The sequence below is a fragment of the Lemur catta genome, chromosome 3 (genome assembly GCF_020740605.2).
Source record: "Lemur catta isolate mLemCat1 chromosome 3, mLemCat1.pri, whole genome shotgun sequence".
Taxonomy (NCBI): Eukaryota; Metazoa; Chordata; class Mammalia; order Primates; family Lemuridae; genus Lemur; species Lemur catta.
Window position 1 is genome coordinate 86,503,702 of NC_059130.1, and position 18,012 is coordinate 86,521,713.

Below are 18,012 nucleotides of genomic sequence, written 5' to 3' on the forward strand. Positions count from 1 at the left end.
GATGGTCACTCCCATCCTCCTCTCTGTGCCTCTGCTGTCCCCATCTGTGAAGTTGTTCAGTAGGGAGGACCACGGGGACCTTGGCAGGTAGCTGCAGGCAAAGCCCAAAACCCCTCAAGGCCCCTGGCGTGTCTGGGATGCCGCTCCTGATGGGGGCATGGCTCTGCCAGGGGTCCCTGCAGCATCCTCACCCCAGACCAGTTCTGTTGGGGCAGCACCCCTCCCCCACCTGCTGCTACCTCTGGTTCCACCTGGAGGGACAGGCCACTCCCATCAGGGCCCCCTGGCCAGTTGCTTATTATACCCCAGCCTGCAGCTCAGCTCTGGGAAGTCCCGGGGCGGGTGGGGCGGGGGGCAGGACAAGGCTGGGCTGTACATGCACATGTATCGGGTACCTTGGCAAACACTGGGATGAAGGGGTGTACTCACAGGGGTGCATGGACACTCATGCCCAGCTACCTCTGCATCACGTTTCTAACCCCCGCCTCCTGTGCCCTATGATAGAGATGACAGCCCTGCCCTCAGGGACTCTCAAGTTCTCAGCCTGGGGGCCTGGAGAGAAGGCAATGGCTGTACAGTGAACACCTTGCCCACAGCTCAGGGGCATTGCAGAGCAGGGCATGGGGAAGGCTTCTCGGAGGAGGTGGCGCTTGAGCAGTAGGAGTTGATGTCTACTGATTGAGCGAGTAAAGGAAGGGCACTCCAGGCCTAGTCAATAGCTCATGCAAAGGCCTGACGGCGTGGAAATTCCTGCCAGGTCCAGAGACAGTCATCAGTCACTCCAGCAGACGACACGAGGGCATGCGAATGGGAGAGGTGATTGGGTCCATGTTGGGAGACCATGAACTACTGAGCTGTGGATCCTGGACTTTTGAAAAATGTCTGAATTAGATTGTCAGAGAATTGGAGGGGAAGGTGTCCCAGGAGAAGCCCAGTCTGCACAAAGGTGGGGGTGGGAAGGAGTGTGCTGAGGAGGAGGGCTGGCCCAGACAGGAATACACAGGCCTGGGGAGAGGAGATGAAATACCGATCTCCAGGGTCCAGTGGACTCTACCAAAGTCGGGAAAATCACGCAGCTCAGGAGTTATTGCCTCTGCTGCAGATACCTCCCCTGCCCGCACGGCCCAGGGGGCGGGGGAACAAAGGGGCGAGCCGGATGCCGAAAGAGCCCCGCGCTCCAGCCGAGAGGCTCGTCCGTCGCACATTGGGGTGAACTTGGCACAGGCCATTGCAGGCGAGCAAGGGGGTGGCTTGTGGCCTGTTTACTCCCAAACAGGATTTCCTTCTGGTTTTGATGCATAGAAAAGGCACAACATCTGGAACTAGGAAGCAGAACAGCCTCTAAAACCCAGCTGCGGGCGGCTTGCCTTGGAGGAGCCCCAGCAGAGCATGGCCCACAGTTGGGCCGGGCCTTCAAGGGAGAGGCGGGGAGGGAGCTCACCCGGGACAGGTCATTGTCTCTGGGCCGTGTCCTCCTGTCCATCGGGGTGGTTCTGCCCTGGCCTCCGCTCCTCCTGCCACCTCTGCCCTGGATCAGGCCTCGCTGACCTTCACCTATAACCGCCACAGCTGCCTTCTCCCTGCCTCCTCTCCAGCCCTCACTGGTCAGCAGCAGCCAGAGGGGTCTTCCTAGAGCGCATATCTGGCCCTGTCCCCTCCCTATTTAAAGCCCTTCCATGGGCCCCACCAACCCCAAGGTGGAGCCCAAGCTTATCAGCCTGGCATTTGAGCTCCTGCCATCTGGCCTCTGCCCTCCCAGCAGGCTCCACAAGAACCCAGCCTACCCCCAGCGTGTACCCCAGATCAGCCGCAGAGGGGTCTCTACAGGGAATCTGTGGGCTTTCATGCTTTGGAGCCTCTGAGCCTTTCCTCCCTGGGCCCTCATGCCCGTTGCCCGCTGTCTTCTGTGGGTCTGCTGGTGGTGGTTCCAGGCTCAGGCAGACGAGTGATTGATGGAGCGAATGCATCAGTGTTGGCATAACTGGCTGCCTGTGTCTCCACACTTCCTACACGTCTCTCCAAGCTTGCTACAGTCCCCCAGCCCTTGGAGATGTCTTGCAGCCCCCAGGCTAGCTTAGGCACCTCCTCTGTGCTGCCACAGCCCCAGTGTTTCCCTCCATGACAGCTCGACCGCAGCGTTTTATGACGGGGTGTGTGTGTGTGTGTGTGTGTGTGTGTGTGTGTGTGCATGTGCATGTGTCTTCCGCATGGGAACTGGAGGGTAGGACCCGTGTCTGGGCTCTGCATCCCGGCACCACTCAGCACACGCTGGAGCCAGTCTGTCCAGATGAACGGCCCCACACCAAAAATTCCTAGATGTGGTGGATGGCTTGGGACTAGCGCCAAGAAAACCAGCCAGATGGACCACAGGGTCTGGACTCTGCCCACAGACCTCTCGGGCACCCATCCCTAAACTCACTGGTGGGCAAGGTGACTTGAAAGCTGGAGACAGCAAGAAAGAAACCGGTGCCCAGCTCAAAAAGAGGGAGGTGAAGGGTTCCAAATGTGGACACATGCATGAGAACCCGTCAGCTCCTCCACCCCCTGCAGGTGACCCCAGGGACAGGTGTGGAAAGCAGGCCGGGGGGGCTCTGGCCTTTGGGGAACACGGCTGCCCGCACCTCACCGCCTGCTTCTGGGAGCCCAGGCTGGCCCCTGGTTCAGAAGGGTGAGGCCCCATGGGCCCTGGTCTGGGTTAGGGTCTCATGGTTGGCAGTTTGGCCCCGGACCTGGGGAAGGAAACCAATGGCTCGGGAAAGGGAGCCTGCTTCTGCTGGTCCCTTCCTCCTTGAGGGTCACCTGCCCCTGGGAAGGCAGCCGTCGTAGCAGAACCACCTGGCCTTTGGCATCAGACTTGGCCTAAGTCCTGTCTTTGCCACGTCACAGCCCTGTGACCTTGGACAGGTCGCTTTTACCGTATGATGCCTCCATCTCTGAGATGGGGACATTGATGTCACATACTTCACAGCTGTTGTGTGGTCAAACACCCAGCACCACTCCTGGCTGTAGCGGGCGCCGATCAGCATTGGTCCCCTCCTCACACCGGTGCGTGCACACGCCAGACCACCAGCCTGGCTGGAGCAGGGCCAGACCGTGGGGAGAAGCAGGAAGGAACCTCCCCTGCCCCCACCGGGCAGCGCCGGAGCTGGGCAGTGAAGGCCGAGGGAGACTGGGTGCAAGGCTGTGAGAGAGGGACAGTCCTTCCTGAACAGCTTTCATGAACAAAGGTTGGAAATTTCCCAGCGACTCTTGATCTAGAGTATGGGGTGGGCCTAAAGAGAGGCAGGAAAGTGTGGAGGGCCACATGTGATGGCAGAGCTACACGAAACACAGAAGACCCTGCAGCTACAGACGCGGTTACTGTTCTCACAGTTACCGCCGATGCTGTGCTCCAGATGGTCAAAGCCCCGTGACACTCAGCGTCCTACCCCTCGGGCCCTCGTATCAGCCCTGCTGGGTGGTGGCCACACAGTCTCAAGTTTGAAGACAAGGAAATCAGGCCCAAAGGGGTCAAGGGCACTGCCCAAAGCCTCATGGGACAGAGCCCCATTCAGATCCAGGCCTCGGGCTCCACATCTCAGGCTGTCTGTGCTGAGACGTGCCGGCCCTCAGAGTCCTGACCCAGCCCTGCGCTGCAGCACCTGTGCTTTCCAGGTGGCACTGAGGAGGGGTCTTTAGGTTCAGAAATGGCGCTGTTCTTCCCCAGCCCTAGGGCCCCACCTCTAAGTCAGGGTGCACTTTCCATGGACCCACCAGGGCTTTCCAGATAAGGTCTGGGCCCTGAGCACTTCACAGGGAGCCAACCCGGAGCTCCTGGAGGCTTGGACAGGGCGGGAGCTGGGGGCTGAGTTCCCAGGTGGGGGTCGGGGTGCCCACAGGGCTGAGAGTGCCCCTCACCAGCCTCTCCTGCAGTTTGAAGGCTGCAGCAAGGCCTTCTCACGGCTGGAGAACCTCAAGATCCACCTGAGGAGCCACACGGGCGAGAAGCCATACCTGTGCCAGCACCCGGGCTGCCAGAAGGCCTTCAGCAACTCCAGCGACCGCGCCAAGCACCAGCGCACACACCTCGACACGGTAGGCCGGGGGGCAGAGGCCGGGGCGGGGATGGAGGCGTGCGCACTTGTCTAGTGCAGAGCCCCTGCCTTTGCCTTTGGCCCCGCTGACACTTGGGGAGGATAATTCTTGGGCGGGAGGGAGGAGGTTCCAGTGCCTTATTATAGGATGTTAGCAGTATCCCTGGCCTCCATCCATGAGGTAGACAGGAGGCAACTTTCCCTCTCTCAGTTGCAGCCACCAAAAATGTCTCTGATCATTGCTAAATGTGCCCAGGGGGAGGGGAGGCAAACTTGTCCCCAGTTGAGAACCACTGCTTTGGCGCAGGGGTACCAGCCTGGGCTCTAGACTCCTTGCATATCTGTATGGAGAAAGTGGGCTCACCCTCCGATGTCGTCCCCCCAGAGCCTGTCAGCCATGCCCAGAGCAGGCTGCAGCCTGCCCTTCCCGTGCCTTCCTGGAGACAGACCAGAGGCTCTCCAGGGCCATTCTTTGTCCCTTGAGACTGTAGGCAGGGAGTCGAGGTGGGCAGCACGTAAGACTCCAGGCTCCTGCAGCAGTGACCTGGGCCTCCAGACGCCTGGATCTCTTCCTTCATCCCTTACCTTGTCTGTGCCAGACAGTGGATAACCAGCCACTTTCCCCCAGTGTTGGCCCAAGCATCCCCCTGCCCCCGTGCAATTAATAGCACCCTCTAAAACATCACCCCCAGGATCTCACACCTACCCGGCTGTCAGGGGGTCACTAGCCGATTTGACAGATGAGGGTAGTGGGGCTCTAGGAAGTCAGTGCCTACTCACGATCACACAGCTGGACGAGGGCAGAGCCGACCAGTCTCATGGGCCCTGGGTGAGGGGGGTACATGCCCTGGGAGGACCCCAGCCCTGTGTGCAGCAGGAGACTGGTGTCTGCAGCCAGCCCACATCTGGGCCCCAGACCTGCTTCTTTGTTCTTCCTGCAGATTTGGGGGAACTCTGGGGGTGGGGGCTGGGAGATCTGAGTGGCCATCAGCCCAGCCTGTCTAGTACACAGAGGAGGAAACGGAGGCCCAAGAGGGCAACTGACCCGTCCAGGGTTTTTTTTTTTTTTTTGAGAGAGAGTCTCGCTCTGTTGCCCTGACTAGAGTGCCATGGCGTCAGCCTAGCTCACAGCAACCTCAAACTCCTGAGCTCAAGCCATCCTCCTGCCTCAGCCTCCCGAGTAGTTGGGACTACAGGCACATGCCACCACACCTGGCTAATTTTTCTATTTTTAGTAGAGACGGGGTCTCGCTCTTGCTCAGGCTGGCTTTGAACTCCTGAGCTCAAGCGATCCTCTCGCCTCGGCCTCCCAGAGTGCTAGGATTACAGGCGTGAGCCACTGCGCTGGGCCACCGCACATAGCCTTAGAGGTCAGAGCTGAAAGGATAATTCCAGGACTCTGATCCAAGCCATTTATTTTATAGCTGAGAAAACTGAAACCCAAAAAAGATGGTTGGCAGGGAGGAGGCAGAAAATAGCAAGGAAGTAATGTTCTTGGGGCCAGGCCAGGTCCTGGTGCGGGTGTTCCTCACATCCCCAGACCCCCACAGTATCACACACCACCCCCAGTTCAATCCTGGTGACAACCCAAGGTGGAGGCCATTATCCCCACTTTGTAAACAGAGGAACTGAGACGCAGAGAGACTGAGTTATTTGACCTGTCCTGAGCGGGTGCCTGGCCGAGCTGGATGCAAACCCAGGGCTGTCGGACTCCATGTCCAGTGCTCTTTGCTGGAATAGCTGATGTGGCAGCCGCCCTGCAGAAGGGAGCTGAGCAGAGGGGATGAGGGTGGCAAGGAAGAGCCCTGTCCTCAGGCCGAACCCAACTCTCTAGACTTCACTGTCACAGGCCGTGCTGGGGACATCAAGTGAGGAGTGGCTCCAACAAATCCTTGCCCCTTCATTACCTTCCCAGCCCTTGGGGTCCTCGACACCCTGGCCCAGGCCCTGAGAGGCACAGTTTGGGCGCCAGCACCCCTGGTCATGTCTCTCAGAGGCCACAGGCAGCAGCGACAGCACCAGGCCCCTCTGCGCCCTCTCCCCACCCTCCAGGGCCTCTCGGGCCACCTACTCTGACTCACCCCCTTCCTCCCTCATCCTCACTGCATTTCCTGGACCCAGCCCCAAAGCAACAGGCCTCTGGCCCCTATTTGGTGTGTGAACAGAGCCCTAAGGCCTAGGTCGGGTCAGGCCCAGAAGGAGCCCGAGGGGTTATCTCAGGCCTTCATCTCCCCATGAGGTCCCCCGGAGGCCGCCGAGCCCAGCACCCCACTCGTACCCAGCTCCCATATAAACACCACACACACTCCGTGTTGCTGGGTTGCCGCCCCGGCACCCGCCCCTCGCAGGCCCAGTGGGTCAGGCCCCAAGAGAGGACCCAGCCATGTCCCCAGCTCCCCTCTGGCATCAGAGAACATGGGATTCTGTCCACGGGCAGGAAAGTTTCTCTGAGCGGACTGGAGAGGACCAGTCCCTGGTCCTAACCCTGTCCCTGCCTCCTGGTTCCGGAGGTCTGAGGAAAGCCACCTGCCTCCTTGGGCCTCCTCAGAGGTAAACGCCTCCCCGCCCCCGCACCCCCGCACGGGGCCTGTGCAGCCTTCCCTGGCCTGTCCCCTTAACCAGAGCTGACCAGGTCCTGCCAGGTCCCAGGCTGTCGATGTGCCTTTGAGTCCTGACTGCCTGCGTGGACTTGAGTAAGCCACTGTCCTGCTCTGGGCCTCAGTTTCCCCAGTGGCATGAGGGGGTGGGGTGATACTCTCTCCTCTCTGCACCCTTGGCGGGACTGTTCAAGGCTGCAGGCGAGAGGAAGCGTCCCGGCAGTGTCACGTACTCACTCTTACTTGCTCTGAGATCTTGGGCCAAACATCAGCCTCGATTTCTTCATCTGCAAAGTGGGGACGATTCCCATGGGTGCGTGCGGGACTCAGAGGAGACCGCGGTGGCCAGTGCCTAGCACAGAGGGGGCGTTCAGCGAGGAGCTCTGCCCTGAGCAAGGTCCAGAGGCCCCACGCGGCCTGTTGAGGCGCGTCCTCGACGCTAACGAGAGGAAGGTGGCCCCGGCCTTGGTGCCTGTGCGGTGACTCCAGGCCTAGGGTTTGGCTGCTGTGGGGGACAGCCACGGGGTTTCCTGAGGGCCTGCAGGGGACGGGGCCTGAGGAGTGTTCTACACACGTCAGGCCCTGGAAAAACAAACACGGAGACGGGCCTTGCTGCCTCGTCTCCAGCAGCTGCGCCTGTGTACACGAGCCCTGTGCATTCGCTTTTTGACAAAAGCAGTGGAAAGGTACCAGCAGGGCCGGGGGCCAGCCCAGGGGCAGGGCAGGGTCCTGTGCGCGTTGGAGAGAGACTGGCTGGTGGAGGGGGGGCTGGGGGGGTCGGAGACAGACCTTCAGCCCTCCCTCCCGGGCCTCCCTCGCAGCCAGGCAAGCTTCTCACCGCTCTGTCTCTCTCTTTTTGCTCTCCTCCATCCTTTAACCTGGCAACCCTCCGAGGCAGCACCAAGGTATGGTCGTCTCTCTGCTTCCCCCACCACAGGGGCCCTGGGCCGTGGGCACTCTCCCCGGGTCCAAGGTCAGACTGGCCTCTCCTCAGTCCAGCAGGGGCAGAGTTGCCTGGAAGTTTGGGGGGCAGCTCCACGTGGGACAGCGCAGTCCCTGCTACTTACTCTGAGAGGAGTCATTTCCTCCAAACGGTCTCCTGTGCCCTGCAGTCCCAGGGGGCAGAGAGTCCTGAGAGATCAGAACCACGAGATGTGCTCAGAAGGGGAAGCTGTGTGTACCTCCAGCCCCAGGAGCGGCTGAGTCCCCAGCAGGGTCTTGGGGAGGCCCGTTGGGAGAGATCAAAACTCAGAGCCAAGAGTGCCCTGGCCTGGGTCACTCTGAGACCTGGGATGAGTCAGACAGGTCCCTCCTGCTGCAGCACCGGTGGGCAGTGCCGTGGGTGGGAAGCTCGGCCCATGGAGGGGGTGGAGGATCGAGGAGGGGGGCTTGGAGGGAGGTGACGTGGGCTGGCAGGATGGGTGAAGATAGTCCCATGGGTGGGATGGGAGGAGGTGTACAGACTCCAGGAGGTCCCAAGCCTCAGAGGGCCCTGGACGCCTAGATATGGCCTATGTTCTGAGAGCACCAGGGAGCCACTGAGGGTTTCAGAAGGCCAGAGCAGGGCCCACATCTGGCTGTGGGTGTGCGGGCAGATCGGAGGCCCCGCGCGGGCTGGAGCCCAGGGCGGGAATGCAGGCAGAGGCAGTGGGAAGGATTTGGGGCCCACTTCTCATGTTCTGGATGGGAATGGGGGCTGGCAAGGGAGGGGCTCGTCCACTCCCCACACAAAGGACACAGCCCCCAGCCCCCCTAGGCCTGGGTCTCTGGGATCCAGCTCCCTTCTGGCCTCCTGAGGTTGTCGGGAAGAGGACCTGGGTTTCTTGTGGCCCAGAGAGCAGTCTGGGGACTCTGGACCCACCTGCGAGGTGTGGTCAGTGCCTCCCAGCCTGGCCCGTGTCCGCCCCCGGCCCCGTGCCGTGCCCTCTCTGCCCCGCTCCGAGGAGCCACCTCACTTTACTCCTGTCTGCTGCTGCGGCTTCGCAGCTGTGGGATCCGAAGGGGGGACTTTTCTCAGAGCCAGGGTCTGAGCTGGAAGAACCCTTAGAACTAGGTTGGCTCCAGTTTGCAGAGGAAAAAGCGAGACTCACAGAGACGAGGAGCTCACCTGAGGTCCCGGCTGGGTGGGAGAACGGAGACACCACCCCCTTCCTCCACTCCCAGGCCAGGCACCACTAGGAGGCCACACCTGGGGGCAGGGCTGGCCGAGTCACACCCCTCCCGGCCCGCAGCCGGCCCCTCGCCCAGTCATCCTCCCCCCCAGGTCATGCAGAAGGACCGTGGTCCCCAGGGTGGCCCCTCACTCACCCCACCTGTGCCCCTGATGTTACAGAAGCCGTACGCCTGTCAGATCCCCGGCTGCTCCAAGCGCTACACGGACCCCAGTTCCCTGCGCAAGCACGTAAAGGCCCATTCAGCCAAAGAGCAGCAGGTGCGTAAGAAGGTAAGACGGCCCTCCTGGCCTGGCGCTTTCTACAGACACCCCGGCCTCAGGCCAGGTGCCCACACTCCCTGCATGCGTCCACCCATCCACACCCTAAGAATGCCACTGTCCACTTGTCTGCCTCCCACCTGGTCCCTGAGTGTGTCTGCAGACCCACAGCCCCTCCTTCCTCACCCCCAGCCAGCCATTTACTGCCACAAACCACCCACTGGCTCCCAGAATGGGTTGGGGTTGGTTGGGGAGCAGGAGAGAATGCGAGGGCCGGCCTGGGACACAGTGGGAAGGAGGAGGAGGGGCTGCCAGGAGCCCCAGTGCCAAACCCTGGAGGAAGGATGGTGGGGCCCCCCACCAGGGCACAGACTCTTTAAGGAGCAGATCTGCAGGGGAAAACAGTGGGTTCCATTTTGGACAAGCAGTGCGTGAGCGGCTGAGGGACCCAGGCTGCAGCGGGAGGGACAGGACTACAACTGAGGGCAGAGCCCACCTAGCTGGGTTCAACTCACGTTTGCCGAGGGCCACAGGGGCCACGGGAGTGGGGGTGAAAGAAACGCCAGGGGCCAGTAAGATTTCTGGAGCAGCCACTGTGTTCCGAGCACTGGGTGGGCTGTGGACACAGGCGTGAGTACAGCAGGCCAGGGGTCTACGGGCTGGAGACCAGACTGCTCTAGGCCTGTGGGGTGGGGGAGACGGCAGTGGGGTACTGGCGGCAGCCGGGCCTCAGCGGGAAAGATGCTGGGAGGAGACAGCCAGGCTCGGGACGTTGGTCCCCATCCTGCAGGACGCTGTGGAGCAGAGGGAGGATGTGGGCAAAGCCCGCACGGTGAGCCCCTGGTGAAAACGCTGCCTCCGTGTTCCCCCTGAGAAGGGGGTGAGGTTTACCCAGCTGCCTCCACAGCTCAGGCACTGCACCTGGGCCTTCACGCCCTCCCTGTATCTCGTTTAGTCCTCACTTAAGCCTAGGCATGAGCTCTATTTTTATTCCCATTTTAGAGATGTGGAAACTGAGGCTCAGTTAACAAACCAGCCCAGAATCATGCAGCCTAGGAGTGACAGAACTGGGTCCCCAGACCCTTCTGTCTCCAGGGCCTGAGCAGGGACAGGGAATGGCCAAGGCTTCAGTAGGCTGGAGCTCCATGCCAGGAAGGCTTCTGTCCCAAGCAGACCCGTGCCCAAGCACCGGAACCCTGCCCTGGTTTTCCCAGGCCCCGTGTTTGGCTCACACTGGGCCCCCAGGGACTTGGGGCAGCAAATCTGCAAACTTCCCAACAATAAGCATCCATTAAAAGCCATCGGAGATGATATATCTTTCTGGGTAAAGCGACCCTTGTATTATGACAACTCCTTGGCAGCCCTGCTGCGTTTCAGAGAGAATTAGAAATGCTTTTCTTCCTTAATTCTCCTCTCCTGCTGCTCCTAATCCGATCAACATTGCGGTCTGCAAGAACATGCCTTGGCCTTCTTTTGCCAGAAACTTAATTTACATGGAAAACAGCTGCTGGGTCAGGGAGCTACGAGCCCATCTCGAGGCCGGGCCTGCCTTCCCGAGCCCGGGTCCGGGCCCTTCTGCCCTGGGAGGGTGGAAAACCCTTTGGGGCTGACTCTCAACTGCTGTGTGACGTGGGACCAGGCTCCTGCCTTTTCTGCGTCTATTTAAGGCGAGCATTTGAACAAGCCCATCCACGTGCCTGCCCCCTCATTCCCCGATATCCTGAGGGCCCCCCCATCCCCATTCTGGCTCTGTCTGGGGAGGTGAAGGCGTTCTGAGGTAACTGTCTTTGGAGACAGCCGAGGGTTGTTGGCCAAAGATTTGCCCGGGTTGCTGGGAGCATCCAGCCCAGCTCGCTGTCAGCCAGGCGACCTTGAGTCCCATGCCAATCTGTGCTGCCCACTACGGGATGAGCAGGTGGGCTCGGCCAGCTGGAGTTCAGCCAGCCCCGGACATGGCACCTCACAAACCGTGTCCCACCCATCATCTCATCACAGCCCCCAGCAGCCTGCGTGAGGCATGACCATTGCTGCTTATTACGGGCAGGGTAGGCAAGACCCAGAGAGGTCAAGTTATTTGTCCAACATCACACAGGGAGTAAAGAATGGGATTTGAGCCCCGCTCTTCGTCCCCTGAACTATTCGCACTGCACCTTTTACCCAGAAGGAAGGAAGATGGAGCATGGGGAATGGGGAGGGAGGGGGGAGAGGCGCTTGCTGCATACCTGTGGATACCTACTGCATACCTACTGCATTTCACTCCGGGTGGCCACCACAGAATGTGCCTCCAGCCACCTCCGGGAGGCCCCACTGCTGCACTTTGCCGGCCACCTCAGTGTTTGTGCTGGGGCCATGCCTCCCACGGGCTGCCCCAGCAGTGACTGGATATGGCAGGCCCAGCAGGGACACCAAGGCAGCCCCTCCTAGGGGACACAGGACTCCCCTGACTTCAGCAGGCTTTGTCTCCCTGAGGACTCCCCAAGTCCCCGAATCCCAGTCCAGAAAGGTTCCACCCACCCTCTTTCCCTCCCTCCTTCCTCGGTCCGGGGCTCACCCAGCCTTCCCGGCTGTCCCCCTGCTTTCTCTCTTGCAGGCACGTCCCCTCCTAAAATCCTTACATGGTGAATCCCATTTGGTGTCTGCTTCTCAAAGGCCCTGGGCTAACATGGTCTTTACAATATACATAATTAGCCCCATTTTACAGATGAGGAAACTAAGGCACAGTGACAAGCAAGGTCTTTCCCTGGGGCTGCCGTGCTTCCCTCCCTGTCCCCTACAGTGAGAGTCACGGTGGGCAGGCATTCTCACGCGAACACCTGTCTCCCTCTGCTTGTTCCCAGCTGCACGTGGGCCCTGAGACGGAGGCCGACGTCCTGACCGAGTGTCTGGCCCTGCAGCAGCTCCACGCGGCCACACAGCTGGCTGCCAGTGACGGGAAGGGCGGCCGAGTCCCAGGCCAGGAGCTGCTCCCAGGTAGGTGTGCGGGGAGGCCGGGCCGGGGGCACAGGGGCAGAAGGGGCTCCAGGAGGGCCCTCTCTCTGCCGGCAGCGCCTCCAGGACAACAGGGATGCTCCATGGGCCACCCACATGGGCAGCCACTTGCCAGGTGTCGTTGCCTCTCTGCCTCCGGCTCCTCACTTTCCACCATCTTCTCTCTGCTGCTCACCCAACCAGGGGACGTCCCCGCACTCTCCCGTGGCTCCCCACTGCCCTGGGGTGAAGCCAGCACTCCTCGGCCTGGACCCTCCTGGTGGCCTCTCGCCCTGACCTTGGCACATCCGATGCAGCTCCATGAATACTCTCTGCTCCCTCTCAGCCCCAGGCCACTGTCCACACCCTGCCAGCCTATTCCCCCTGCCCCTCCTTCAGGACCCACCTCCGGGCCCCCTCCTCCAGGAAGTCTTCCTCTGGGCTGTCGCTGTTTCCCGTCTGTCTCCCCAGCTAGACTGTGAGTTCCTCCAGGGCAAGGCCAGGGTCTGCCTCATCCCACAGTCACTGGCACCCAGCGTGGGGACATACGCAGAGCCGGGCTCGGGGAACGTGTGGCCCTGCCCCGAGCATAATGAGGAGAGGCTGCGGTACCCTGGGTGTGAGCCCTTCCCGATGGCACATGCTGCCAGGATCGTCCACAGGCGGGACTCGCCTTCAAGAAGAGCCCGTTCTGCCCCCGGCCTCAGCTCGAAGTCCTACTTAAGCCCCACCAGGACTCCTGTTTCAAAGGAGGAAACTGAGGCTCTGGGAGGGTAGGCAACTTGGCCCAAATCACTTCCAGCTCAGCACTGAACTCTGTGGCCCAGGATGGGGCCCCCAGAGCCCCGGGTCCCTGCAGGTCCATCCGTCCAGACACTCTGGTCCAGTGGAGGCCGCCTGTCCGTCCCTCCGAGCAGCCGTGGGCCACGGGGCAGGTCTCGGGCCATGGCAGGGATTCCTGGCTCTGTGGCCTGGGAATCCAGCCAGATAAGGGCAGTGTGGCCTTGAGATTCCAGCCGACAGTGCTCGTACGCCCCCCCCCCCTGCTCCCCCTAAAGAAACCACAGTATCAGACAGAAAGCTCTGCCCACCCTCTGGGATTTCTTGAATTACTCCAAATATTTTAGACATGTTTTTATTTTCTAATTTCTTATTCTTTCCCCTCAATGTTGAAGTAGCAGCAGATTTAAAAATATATCAAAGCACTTGCCAAACAGCTGCAGGAAGAGAAGGTTCTTACCCTTTCTCGTGGGCCCCTTCACAGGGGTCTGTGCTGAGACAGGCCCAGGAGGGCGAGGACACCCGGGACAATGGGTGCTGTGGAGGAGGGGGTCACACTGCCCCTCCCCAGCCATCTGACCCCTGTGTGGGGGCTGCTTCTCCTGGGGTCAGAATTGCCAACATGGCAGGGCTGGAAGGGACCATGGGGTTGATCTAGCCCAGGGATCAAGGTATCTCAAGTGCCAGCCCCCAGCGGCGGGCAGTGACAGTTGGGGGCTCTGCGTTGGGAAGGATTCTCCTCACTCGGCAGCAGAGAGGCTGCCGCTGATGAGCAATGCTGCCTCCAGGGCAAGGCCCCCCGTTTCTCCTGGGGGGACTAGGCCTGGGCAGGAGAAGGACTTCCCCAGGGCCATGCAGAGAAGTCAGCAGCAGTCCAGGGGGGACGCCTGTGCTCCCAGATGGCAGCCGAGGGCTGGCCCGGGGAGGAGGGCAAGGCCAGCAATAACCATCCCTCAAGCACTGCTCAGGCCGGTCACTTTGCAGACACCATCCAGCCCGTGCGATCCCCAGCCACCCCTGCGGGAGTGTCACACCCGTGCTACAGGCGAGAAACAGAATCCGCTGAGGCCCCTGCACTGGTTGGAGGCCCTCACAGGTGATGCCACACCTGCCAGGACCTGCCACGCTTGCCCTGTGACGGCGAGAAAGTGGTGCCTTCCGTGCATTGAGCCTCAGTTTCCCTCACAGACCTCCCATGAGAACAAATATGATTGTGGACGTGATCACTTACACAAATCCTATGTGACTTTTCTTTTACCATTATTACTATTGTCATTGTTCCTGGTGAATGAGAAGGGTGACTGTTCGCTCAGCCCTCTTACAATGACGCGACAGCCAACATTTGAATACGTGCTGGGAGCCGCTCCAGGGACTAGGCGCGTGTGTGGTAACTGCCACCCTCCTCACGCCAGCCTCATACGGCATGTGCTATCCACGCCGGCAAGTGGCCCAGGCAGGATTGGAACCCAAGTCCTCTGGCCACAGGCTGTGCTCTTACCCAGTAGTGCACGACCTCCCTGCTGCTGACGCCACTCTGCCTACTGAGTGCCTGCCGTATGCCACTCCCATGCTGGTCCCTGTCCCCAGGCTGCTGCCAGGCACAACCAGGGGTCCTGGATCCCCCAGACCCCAACCCACCTTGTTCTCCTGCAGGCCACAGGACGGACAGGTGCCGGAGGCACAGCTGGGAACAGACGTTAGGGCCAGATGTTACGCGCTCAGGGCTGATGATTGATGATACTGCTTTACAGCCTGAAGTGGTGTGTTTTGGGGTGAGCCCATCACCCCACTGCCCCTCGCAGTCTGGCAATGCCTTCCTTCCCGTCCAGCGCTCGTCTGCATGGTCAACACCCGTCCTGCACACGCTCAGTCGCCCACTGCGTGTCTGGTCTCGGGCGGGGGCGCGGTACAGGCAGGGCCCTGGACCCAGGGAGGGCAGAGGCAGGGGAAACAGGGTTAGAAGAGTCCAGAACAGAAGGGTGAGGGCAAGGGAGGAGCTAGAGGGAGACGTCGAATTTTCCCTGTCTGGTTACAGGACGCTCCCCCGAGCCTGTCTCACGGGAGGCTCCCGCTCCCTTCTTCGTAGGAAGCCTGGGGAGGGTATCCGGCAGCCGTCCTTAGCAGCCCGGGTGACACGACGGGCAGTGAGGATGTGGGCGGCATGCGGTCAGCGTGGCTGAGGGACAGGGAGCGGGAGTCATCAGGATTCCAGGCCTTCCCAGCTGTCAGGCCCCCAGAGGAGTTCAAGATGGCAGGTGAGGGGTGCTAAGGACAGCCGTGAGTGGCACGAGCCCTGAGCAGCACCAGCCAGGCTCCCCCCACAGAAGTCTCCTCGGGTGACTTCCCCCACGTGGGGGAGGGCTGTGTGGCCCCGGGAGGCAGTGGCTGGGGACAGGTGGTACAGCCCTTGGGAGAGGGGCTTCCAGAGGCAGGGAGGGTAGGGACTGGGGCCGGGAGCTGGAGGGTGCTAAGAGCCTGCCCGGAGCCGAGGCCCTGGCCGATGTCCAGACCACGACCTGAGCAGGGGCCCGCGCCTCTTCCTGGCCCGGGCCTCAGAGGGACTCTCCCTGCTGCTGGGCAGACAGGCCTGATGAGCCACCCGCTCTGTGACTTTGGACAAGTCACTTGTTAAGATTTAGTTTCTTCATCTTAAAATGGGATCGTGTTGTCTCCGCCGCTGACAGTTGTCGAGATGGTTAAGCTGGATACCGTGGAGAAAGAGCTTGGCACGTGGTGCATTCTTAGTTGCGGTGATTATTGTTGTAAGAGTAGAATTTCGCCTCATGTAACATAGGGTGCTTGTGCTCGAACTCCAGGCCAGGGGTTGCAAACCGTTTGGTCTCGTAGGCACCGTGGAGGTTGTTTTTGGCTGTTTTTTGCTTTTCTAACAGTTTCAATGTAAAGGCCTTTACGGGACATATTCTCTCCACTTTGCCAGTCCTCGCCGCTTCCTACTGTTAATCCCTGAAATGTCGCTTACTTTGCTCCCTGCTGTGCCACCTAAGGCATTGAGCTTGCAATCCCTGCCACCGCCCCGCTCAGTGCCTGTCGCAGCCTCCTGAAAGGCAGGCCTGGGTCAGCCTGGGAGGGACTAGCCTTGGAACTCCAACCAGTTGAGAAGGCACAATTCCTCCCTCACCCTATCCGTGAAAGGAGGCTGGTCCTTATGGCGTGATAAAGAGCACTGGGCCTGGACCCATGGTAACCAGAGTGATATTCAAATGTGACAGCTGGCCCAGGGCGGCCACTGGCCAGAGTGGGCACTGCATCAGTGCACCCCTGGGTACCACCCCCAGTCTACAGAGTCCCAGAGTAGAAGTTTGTTCTCCCCTGTGATCAGGGTTCCTTGGTGAAGGCATTTGGGGAATACTGGCCTCAGTAACTCCCAAACCCGTAATTGGGCCCTCAGAGCAACATCTGACTCTGGCCTTGTGTCCCCCATTGATTTGTTAGCCCATCTGTCTTCTTAACAAGGGTAAGATCCTTGGGGGTAGGAGGTGATAAAAGGTACCACCCTGCAGGTGTCTTCTGAAGGTTTAGCATCTGAGCTAGAGCATGGGTGACTCCTCTCCTCAGTTGGGACCCTTGTGCAGTGTACAGCCTGTACAACCATCCATGGCAGCCCTCTCAGAGGTCTTCTAAGCCAGCCTGCCACCCAGCTAGTACAGTCATCTCTCTTTGGAACCCTTCACAGTGGACACCAAGGTTCTGCTTACACACCTCTGGGGGTGGGTAGTTATTCTATCCAAAGGCAGCCCATTGCCCTGTAGCAACATTGCCTGTTGGAAGGTACTGCCGAGCCCTGAGCTGGTGTCTGCTTCTCTCAAGCTTCTCTCCGTTCCAGGGTCCCCATGTGCCTCTTCTTTTCCAGAACAGCCCCACAGAGATTTGAAGCAGCCCGCTCTGTCCATGCCGCCCCATATACACATACACACACACACACACACACACACACACACAGGGCACGACCACCCATGTCTCTGACAGTCCCTTGCAGTCCACCCCTGCTGTCATGCTGGGCCCCAGCTGTGGACACAGCCCTTTAGCCAGGGCTGAACTGAGCAGAGTGGGGCCATCACCTCCCTCATGTTTGCCCGTAAGCTTCTATTAATACAACCTTGCTCGTTTTCTTTCTTGTCTTTCTCCATAGTCAGGCACACACAGCTCCTGGGCTGTCCACAGTCAGCTCTAGGGAATGGCCAGGATCCAGTGACATCTGTTTGGTTCCCTGCAGGTGTGTATCCCGGCTCCGTCGCCCCTCACAACGGGCTCGCATCAGGCATCCTGCCCCCCACACACGACATCCCTTCCAGGCATCACCCGCTGGACGCCACCACCGGCTCCCACCACCATCTGTCCCCTCTGCCCGTGGCTGAGAGCACCAGGGACGGGTATGTACACCACACCAAGCCAGTCCTCCTCCAGGGGCAGCAAGGGGGCACCTGCGTGGGAGGCAGGCAAGGGCAGGTGTCCCACACACTATCTGGTTGTTACTGATGATGAAAATAGCCTACATTTATTGAGCACTTACTGCATACTGTGCTGTAAACTCTTCCTGTGCACAGTTTCGTTGGAGCCTCACAGTAACCCTACGAGGTAGACAGTATCGGTGCCCAGGCTTGCGAACCCGTCACTTCATGTACCCTCTTCTCCCCTGCAGGGGCCCCTGGGAAGATGCTGTGCTCCCCACCCAACCCCAGGCCTCCTCGGGGCTCACTCTGGCTTCTCCTTGGCTCATCCGGGCACTGGGTGAGCAGACTGCCCACTGCCCGTGCCGGGGTGCTGGCCTGGGCCCCGCCCCCGTTGCTGGCCGCCGCAGCTGTGGCCTTCGCCTGGTCGGCTGCGGCCGCGTGGGAGCCTTTACGCCAGGACCTCTGCAGAGAGGGGCAGCCTCTCCCTGTGTCAATGTGGTTCTCATTGTGGCCACGTAAGTGGCTGGAAGTGGTGAATGTGTTAATCGCTGGCCCCTAATGCTGCTGAAATTGGGTTTCCTTGCAAATGAGCAGGAGGAGGCCTCCCAGCCCTGCCCGCCTGCCCTCCCTGCCTTTTCTGCTTGACACCAGCAGTGATTTGATCAAACTTGTCCCCCAAGGCCTGGCCCCAGCACCTTCCTCCTTCCCTGCCCTTCCTCCCCAAGGCTGCAGCCTTGGCCTTGGCCTGCCTG

The 18,012-nt window shown here is 60.3% G+C and overlaps 1 protein-coding gene across 2 annotated transcripts in view; it reads left to right on the plus strand.

The window, feature by feature from the left end:
* GLIS1 (GLIS family zinc finger 1) overlaps nt 1–18,012 on the plus strand; it is a 209,339-nt gene that overhangs the window by 184,002 nt on the left and 7,325 nt on the right. For both annotated transcript variants that reach the window (XR_006734181.1, XM_045547975.1), the window contains exons 4-7: nt 3,913–4,074; nt 9,003–9,113; nt 11,939–12,071; nt 17,083–17,239. Coding sequence is in view for 1 of the 2 variants with exons in the window: in XM_045547975.1 (XP_045403931.1) it covers nt 3,913–4,074; nt 9,003–9,113; nt 11,939–12,071; nt 17,083–17,239 (563 nt within the window). In the remaining variant the exon portion in view is untranslated. The remainder of the gene's footprint in view (nt 1–3,912; nt 4,075–9,002; nt 9,114–11,938; nt 12,072–17,082; nt 17,240–18,012) is intronic.